At 39.0% G+C, this 9,224-nt stretch overlaps 1 protein-coding gene across 1 annotated transcript; it reads left to right on the top strand.

Moving 5' to 3' along the window:
- Nucleotides 1-603: 603 nt before the first annotated feature.
- LOC128998770 (uncharacterized) lies at nt 604-7,908 on the top strand. Its single transcript, XM_054425117.1, has 4 exons — nt 604-754; nt 2,417-2,572; nt 5,864-6,025; nt 7,682-7,908. The coding sequence occupies exons 1-4, from the start codon at nt 677-679 to the stop codon at nt 7,841-7,843; spliced, it is 558 nt and encodes a 185-aa protein (XP_054281092.1). The 5' UTR covers nt 604-676; the 3' UTR covers nt 7,844-7,908.
- The last annotated feature ends 1,316 nt before the right edge of the window (nt 7,909-9,224 follow it).

The following is a 9,224-nucleotide window of genomic DNA, read 5'->3' as shown; positions in this document are numbered from 1 at the left end:
AAATACTTGAGGATATACCAAGCCCTATAGTTAGTTAAGTCCAATACCTATAGATATAGTTAAGCAATATGTAATGTAATGTTGTAATGTGTAAAGATGAGTATGTTTATTGTACCTGTATGTTGATGTTAGATCCTTGCAGAACTATATCTTATAAGGTGGGTTAAGAAGTAAGAAGGTTGTATTTTTGTCACATGGGTTGATGTGAGTATAAAGAAAAAAAATTGATTTAAGCCTGTCTCTTGTACACAGTAATGAAATTTTTTAATAATTGTAAACCATTGCCTCGTGTTTTTAATGGGATATAAATAAAATTGAAGCTTTATACTTTAATTGTTTGAAGGGTGTCCACACCAGTGGTATTTTGTATTAAATAATCCCAATCGCTTTAGAGAGAAACAGCTTTATGTGTGTGTTGAAAATTTCCATACTTATAGCTCACTTTCAGTCTGGAAAATATTTGTCTATGTACCGTACATTGTTTGGCTTTTTATCACATTCCTTAACTGCATTAATGTCCTTGAAAGAGATATCTGATCCAACATTTCAATTCAGTCAAATGAAATTTAATGTGTAAACAGGAAATTAAATGTTCAGATCAGTCGGCATGATATGTTCTGAACTGAAAACGTGTGATAGTTGAATCAGGCAATATTGTAGGAACCATTAATTAGTAATGAAGATGAAACTGTTGACTTTGTTGTTTGTTTTCTCTGTTCTTTATACCAATAAGGTGCATACAGCACCAAAATCGGTGAGTATTGTTCAGTGTAAAATATAGTTTTATATGGTAGGCCTATTTTAATTGCTATTGACCTATGTCTAGATAGCTAAGAGTGAGGTCATTTGACCAACAAGTTAACAAGTTAAGATGCTCAAGGTTCTCAGAGGAAGTTTGTTTTAGCATTTCCTGATATGATTATGTGCTCTTTTAAAAATGCATATGTAAATTGGACGGAGACTTCCTTTCTAAAATACAAGGAATATACAGAAAGTAAGGAATGTTTTGCATATTGATCGCTCAATTTCTTGTAAGGCGTGACTATCCAGCTGTTACAGCCAAAGTTTGGTTGTGCTGTCCATCGTCACAGCATTAAAGTTCAAAAGGGTACTGAAAATCCCGGGTTTTGTTAACTATAAACTTAAAAATTACAAGCTATTGATATTTATCAACATTGGTATGAAGTGTAAAGGAACAATGTAATAAACGAAAAAATTCTGTCCGGAAATGGTGTGTGTATTTTAAAAATCTCCTAACTGTATTTAACGGCCAAAATTTTCTTTTTGTATGACAGTGTCTGACCTCAAACTTCAAATCGCACACAAAAATTCCTTCATTCATTCAAATGGGAGATTTTCCCTGGCCCAGGCATAGCGCATAGCTAAGAGTAATTTTCATTGGTTCCTAGTTCCCTTGTTTTCTTATTATTAAAGGCTTTGTTAGCAGCCCATCACTTTAACTATGGCAAAGAGCTCGAATTCTTTGTTACTGGGTGGCTGAGCTCGCAGGCGGAGGAATTCTATGACGAAGGAATTTCAAAGCTCGTCTACTGCTTTGATTAGTCTAAAAGTGTCTCAATTTGTTAGGCGACTATAGGGGGTGTTCAAAAAAGAGGTAACATATTTTATGTAGTGTTTGCTTGGGTCAAAATAAGCAAAAATGTTTGTATACAGATTATGTCCTACCTCGTTCCGTTTAACATGTGTCTGTCTACATGTGTTTTTTACAAAAACATTCACAACTCCTTAAGGGTCTGGGCTACAGTGTTGAGACTCTACAAAAATGTTTATCTTATTAACCCCTATGTTTGTGAAAATTATGAATAAAAACTCTTAAACCGTTTCAAAGTTGCTGTTATTTTGATTATTTGATGCCAAATTCCACAAAAAACATTACCTTTGCTAAAAAATTGTTAGTAAAATAAAATGTTGTAAATTTGATGCAGATTTAAACGATATATTTTTTTAGTTTAGTTTGGACAAATAATAACTTCTTTGGATCTTTTTCTTCTTTTTTTTTAACACTATTACTTATGTAAGAGTGATGCAAAAAAATTCTAATACTCCTACTTTTAGATTTTATTAGGAATATGACACACACAAACATTATGAACTTTATTTCTGTCTCAGGTTGAAATTATATACCAAGAAAGGAAACCATTCTATGCAGAAATTAAATTCTTAAATGCAAGTACAAAGTAATGCAAAACACCTAAACAAATTATGAAAAGAAGAACACCTGCTGATAAGTCGAATGTAACCTTTAAGAGGTAAACCCCCCCCCCCACCCCTTTAATGAGTTTTTCGAAGCTCAAAGTCATAATGTTCAATTCTTTGTCTGCTTTTACACTACCTGTCTAAATTTGTGATGTAGTTCTTTCTTATATAGATAAAGTTGTGAGTGATTAATTTTTAGGGCCCATATGACCTAATAGTGAGTCGTTGTGAGGCATGTGATGACATGGGAACTGATGAAATTCACTTCGGCACCAAAATGAGTAGAAAAGACAACAAATTAAAGACCTACACTAACGATGTTGTGTTTCTTGTACCTTGGGACGATACTGTAAAGGTGAGTTTTATCATAGACTATGTTTAATCTATAGGTTTACACAACTATTATAAGGCTTTTCTAAAAAAAAAATTATAAAAAAATACCCCCGCTGCAGCAAATCTGCAGACTAAGCAAATTTCCATTTGCCTGATTGGATTTACACGAAAACGTCTCCTTACAAATATCACATTTATTCCCTATTTGTATAGCATTAGTTTAACGAGTACTTAGGTTTGCTGCAACAGGGAGGGTAAAAAGGTGTTTTTTGTATAATGTTAATAGCTAAGTATGAAATGAATGCATTTCCCAAATTTGATCAAAATATGCTCATAAGCAAGCAAACTACAACAAGTTTACAATTTTCTCCATATAAATAACATGGGAATTTTAAATTTAATGTTTTTTGAATTTTCTCTGTAGCCATTAGGTGCATAATAACGCTTCAATATACAAAATTATTTGTTTTTTAAAGCTCTACATTATAGTTTGGAAAAAAAAACTGATTGACACCATCCAGTTGAGGGTGGGGGCCGTTGAGGTCGAGACCGTTCGTACTGCCAAGAGGCTTGGGGTTATGGTGGACAGCAAGCTTAGCTGGCGGGATCAGATCTTCCGTACGGTGGACAAGGCCGCTAGGGTGGTTTCTTCTCTTAGCTAGTTGATGGCCAATGTCGGAGGACCTCGGTCCAGTGGTAGAAGGCTGTTAATGTCTTTGGTCCAGTCCGTACTCTTGTACGGTGCGGAGGTGTGGGCAGACACACTCAGTAAGGAGGTATATAGGATGCTGAGTGCAGCGTCATTCAGCACTAAGAGTAGCATTTGCCTACCAAACTGTGTCCGAACCCGCCGTCCTGGTGGTTACTGGAGTCATCCCCGTCAAACTTTTGGCGGTGGAGATAAAGGCAATTTATCAGTGCCGTGGGGAGGACCTGGCATGAACAGAGGTACGCTACCGCACCTACCAGCTGTGGCAGGAGAGCTGGGAACAGGAGACACGGGGACGCTGGACCAGGCGACTGATACAGCAATTCCAACATTGGGTTAATCGGCGGTGCAGAGAGGTGGACTTTTACCTCATCCAATTTCTGACGGGTCACGGCTTTTTCTGGTTGTATCTGTTCAGGATCGGCAATACTTCACCCGATTGTATATACTGCCCAGACATTCCCAATGACGTGGAACATACTTTTTTCCACTGCCAGCGTTGGGAAAGGCCCCGCCTGGAGGCTCAACAGTTAGTAGGACTAGTGGACACGGTAATACCGATGATGACGGAGGGTGAAGACGATTGGACCTGTGTGTCACATTACATCCAGGGTATTCTCCGTGCCAAGAAGTTCGACCTTGACCGGGATGCGGTGTAGGTCATTAAGAATCGGTGCCAGAAACGGTGAGAGCCCTGAGGGCTTAGGTCACATGTTGGCTTGACTTGAAGTAATGTGACAAACAATTCCAGGTCCTTGTCCAACAGAATAGAGCTGGAGAGAATGGGGTTTTTTAGTGAGTAGTCTGATAATTTCAGGAGTCTCACACTACAGGCTGGCTACCTGTGTGCGTAAAAGCATTTTCCCTCCTTTCCCAAAAAAAAAACTTAAATTTTGAAGTACTCAAATATACGCAGGGTTTGAAAATTGAATTGAATAAAAGTAAATTAAAGTAATTGATAAAAACTACTCAATTAAACAAACAGTAAAACAATTTATTATCAAATGTATTACGTTAAAAGATTTTTGTATATAAAATAGTATGTAATAGTGAAAAGCCAGTGAAGTGACAAACCAAAAGTGTTACAGGGAAAAAAGAAGAAAAAAATCTAAAAAGAGATAAGGTATCAGTGACAGTGACTTATTAAAAAAAAATGGACCTACTCAAGACAGTAGTTATGTAGAATATAAGATATAGTTTTAAGTTTTTCAACCGGGCGTGTTTTCCAACAAATGGTTGAATAATTGTATAAAAGCTTTTTTTATATGAATACAAATTTTTGAACTGAACTGAACATCTCTAACTATCATGGACACATAATGATCGTCACCCACGATGGCTGCATAATCCTAAACAGCAAAATCCTTTTGTCAAGGGAAGGGAGTTGAGCCCCCCAAACCCGACCCCCTCCTTGGCTATGCCACTGATTGTCTTGCCATTATTTTACATTGTGCTTTAAAAAGAAGAGTAAAACGTACGAAGAGGGTATAAAGAAGTGGTTGCTAAAACGTGAAGAATATACACTCTTCAGGTTGTTGAAAAAAATTTCATTGAGTGACCCTTGAGACTACCACAATTACCTAAGAATGAATGAAGATAAGTTCCAGTTGTTACCTTACTCTCAATGGTAGAGCCATATTTAGCTAAAAAAGTACAAATATATATTACTGTTAAGGAAAAACTTTATCGAACCTTAAACAACATGTTTAATAAACAACATGTAAACAAAGAAAATCAACGAAATAACAATACAACAATCAGCTGTTTAATTATTTCATGTTCTAGTTGTTTTTCTAGGCCACTTATTGGGTATATTTTAGGACCACTTTAGGGTATTTAGGACCACTATAGGCAGTCTGCAGGTATTGTAACCTTCTTATTTTGATTTGTTTAATTATTAACATATGTTTCATATGATTAGATTATACATACCGGCAAACCCCATTACAGCCATACATCTTTTGAAAAAATCTACCTTTCATAATTATTTTCAAATCTACGTGGATAAAGATTTCCATTGACTTTAATACTATTCATATCTTGAAAATACCCAATAAAAGCAGCCTAAAGTTGGCTACAAATAGAAACTTGAAAAGAGCCGTTTTCAATGTATTTCTTATGGAAAACATGAGGTTTTACATTTTTCACCATAAATCATAACATAAAACAAACTTTCATAATGCGATCGGTCCAGTAGAACTGTAGATTTAGTTTTACAAAGCTTTTTAAAACTGAATTATTATATAAAGTAGATTAGCCATAACAAAAGGTCCACAACGACCTGCCATTATGATTTGAACTAGTTGTTCCATCATAATGGCAGGTCCACAACGACCTGCCATTATGATGGAACAACTAGTTCAAATCCAACACTAGTGCCCTGTTCTTTTACTTTCTTCGCTACCTGCTATTTACCTGTCCTGATTACAAAATGACCTTCATTTGCTTGGTAGTGTAGTATATATATCAACTACATACAGTACTTATACTGATACTGAGCTTCGCATCGAGGTGAGGACAGGCTATAATAGGATAGAGGCAGGAGAGTTAACTAATTTGATTCAACTTATTCCGGCAAACCTTGTATTCTATTCACATTTCTAGCTTGACTTGGAGGGGCAGTTCTTAAGGAATGGCGCATATGTTCCCAAGTATATGACACAAAGTTTTAAAACCTGTGAAAGGGCAAGGAAAACGTTGAAACATCTGACTGAAGGGTTCTTCGGAGCAGCTGGTTACAACTTCACATCATGTCCGCTACCAGCTGTAAGTTTATAGGCCTACACCAATGTCTAGATTTATACATTCTACTAATACAATTTTGGACCTTAAGTATTTATGGGACCTGTAAATTTGTAACAGCCAGCCTTGTAGATCTTGGAATTAAGCACTCACTTAACTACCAGCTAATAAATCTTTGTTCTTGTTTGTAGGATTTTGTTTTGGTAAACAATTAATTCCCTTCTTATCCCTCTTTGGATGGAGTTCGTAAACTAGCATCCTGGTTTACTTAATTGGACACATAAAGGTTTGTTTTGTGTCCTTGCTATGAATGAAGGGGTTTTTACTGTGACATTTGTTTCGTGCTAATAAGGGTATGTGAAATGTGTAAAAGACTGTATAGTGAGACTTCTCTGAGGTGTACCCTAAGTGTATTTTCTAAATGACAGCGTTACTCATAAATAGCTAAAATTTGTTTTAGTCAACGAATACTCTAGTCATTATTCCATCTTTAAACAATACGGTATTGTATCGATTCAACAATAATAACTGCGAAAAACAAACATGCTTATTCAAAACTTAAATAAGAATTGCAGTTTTGGATAGAGACAACATGTTAGGCTCCTAAATGTTCAAGTTTAGAAAGCCTGAAATGAAATGATTTATTGTCGTTAAAACTATGTACAAAGTTCATGACAATCGTCAAACAATGGCCTATAAAATCTATCCTACTAATATTATAAATGAGAAAGTTTTTATGTATGGATGTATGTTTGTGACAAGTGAACGCGAAAAATACTGGTCGGATTGGGCTGAAATTGGGCCTAACGTATATCCAAGGGTAGACAGTGAGAATCTTATTTTAGTTTTCCAGACTTCTTAAGTCAATATCACAGTAACCATAACAACACAAACCATTGTAACACAGAAAATGTAGGCTAAATATAACAATGAGAGAGAGTGGGCGTAGGCTATAATACACATAATAGTGAAAAAAACATGAAAAACATGAATATAGGTAATTGTTAATAAACCATCGGTTGACAATAAAAAGTAATACCGAACACAATCTTAACATTAATTAAAAGAGATATAACAAATCAACTGTATAGATTGAATCTACAAATTTTAATATTTATAGAATACTCAGGTACTGTAAAACGGGAGGTATCTTGTTGAAATGCAAATGGTTGAACAATTTTTTAATTTTATTTTACACAAAGTAACTGCAGACAGTTAGCACCACTGGCATATAAATCAACTGAATCGGACTTTTGTTCATAGCATTATACCTATGTTCAAGGGATGCACTAGATTAAGGTCTCCATTGCAGCCAAGGGGGATTAGGTCACATTTGAGACCAACGCCATCGCCATGTTCCTTACTTCGCCCCATTCTGTTGCTGGTGATTTAAGGAAAAAGAAATAAAATTCTACAGAACACTAATTTCACACGCAACATATTTTTAGTAGCAAAATAAAATATTACACTTTTTGAGTTTATTTATGGTGATGGTGAACTTGATGTTATTTAAGAGAGTATTGTGAAAACGGTATTGATATTCTCTTAACTAAAAATAGTCTTTGCTTGTTAATTGTACAGTATTAAATGGGACAGTTTATATATTTGTTTGAAACTGCGTTGTTAGCTAAACCATGAGTATGTTTTATCTATGGCTAAACCTAATGTGTTTTTTTTCAGGGGACATACCAAGTGAAGGACTGGGTGGTTGATCTAAAACTGGATGACGTGCCATCTATAATTTATGGCTCTTACAAAATTCTGGTTACTTTTTCTAAGAAAGGCAAAAGGTTAGGTTGCCTCGCAGTCTACTTAGATGTGGTGCCTAAAGAAACAGTATAAGGTTAAGGTTTCATTTTTGTTTCCTTGTATTGATTTTATTTAATAGCATGTTGTACTTTCAATAAAAAACATACAATACAATTCATCATGGCTATATTATTCTGCAGCCCGAGACTAAGTTCTTTTGCTAAGCAGCTCAAACTCCTGACGTCCTGAGTGACTTCGGATCTCAGGTGCCAATCATTGACGGGGGACGGGGGGGACTGGAGGGGGAGGAGGGGGGCTGTGGGTCTCATGTGTCAATCACGGAAGGGAGGGGGACTGTGGGTCTCAGGTGTCAATCACGTAGGGGAGGGGGCTGGTTGTCTCAGGTGTCAATCACGTAGGGGAGGGGGGCTGGTTGTCTCAGGTGTCAATTACGTAGGAGAGGGGGGCTGTGGGTCGCAGGTGTCAATCACGTAGGGCAGGGGGGACTGTGGGTCTCAGATGTCAATCACGGTGGGGAGGGGGGACTGTGGGTCTCAGGTGTCAATCACGTAGGGCAGGGGGGACTGTGGGTCTCAGGTGTCAATCACGTAGGGCAGGGGGGCTGTGGGTCTCAGGTGTCAATCACGTAGGGGAGGTGGCCTGTGGGTCGCAGGTGTCAATCACGGAGGGGAGGGGGCTGTGGGTCCCAGGTGTCAATCACGTAGGGGAGGAGGGCTGTGGGTCGCAGGTGTCAATCACGGAGGGGAGGGGGCTGTGGGTCCCAAATGTCAATCACGTAGAGGAGGGGGGCTGTGGGTCTCATGTGTCAATCACGGAAGGGAGGGGGACTGTGGGTCGCAGGTGTCAATCACGGAGGGGAGGGGGCTGTGGGTCCCAGATGTCAATCACGTAGGGCAGGGGGGCTGTGGGTCTCAGGTGTCAATCACGTAGGGGAGGGGGGCTGTGGGTCGCAGGTGTCAATCACGTAGGGCAGGGGGGCTGTGGGTCTCAGGTGTCAATCACGGAGGGGAGGGGCTGTGGGTCGCAGGTGTCAATCACGTAGGGCAGGGGGGCTGTGGGTCTCAGGTGTCAATCACGTAGGGGAGGTGGCCTGTGGGTCGCAGGTGTCAATCACGGAGGGGAGGGGGCTGTGGGTCCCAGGTGTCAATCACGTAGGGGAGGAGGGCTGTGGGTCGCAGGTGTCAATCACGGAGGGGAGGGGGCTGTGGGTCCCAGATGTCAATCACGTAGAGGAGGGGGGCTGTGGGTCTCATGTGTCAATCACGGAAGGGAGGGGGACTGTGGGTCTCAGGTGTCAATCACGGAGGGGAGGGGGCTGTGGGTCTCAGGTGTCAATCACGTAGGGGAGGGGGGCTGGTTGTCTCAGGTGTCAATTACGTAGGAGAGGGGGGCTGTGGGTCTCAGTTGTCAATCACGGAGGGCAGGGGGGCTGTGGGTCTCAGGTGTCAATCAC

Source organism: Macrosteles quadrilineatus, unplaced genomic scaffold (genome assembly GCF_028750875.1).
Source record: "Macrosteles quadrilineatus isolate MER2022 unplaced genomic scaffold, UCM_ALF_1.0 Scaffold_7__1_contigs__length_78375512, whole genome shotgun sequence".
NCBI classification, from domain to species: Eukaryota; Metazoa; Arthropoda; class Insecta; order Hemiptera; family Cicadellidae; genus Macrosteles; species Macrosteles quadrilineatus.
The sequence above is the reverse complement of the archived record's forward strand: the minus strand, read 5'-3'. Positions and strand labels throughout refer to the sequence as shown.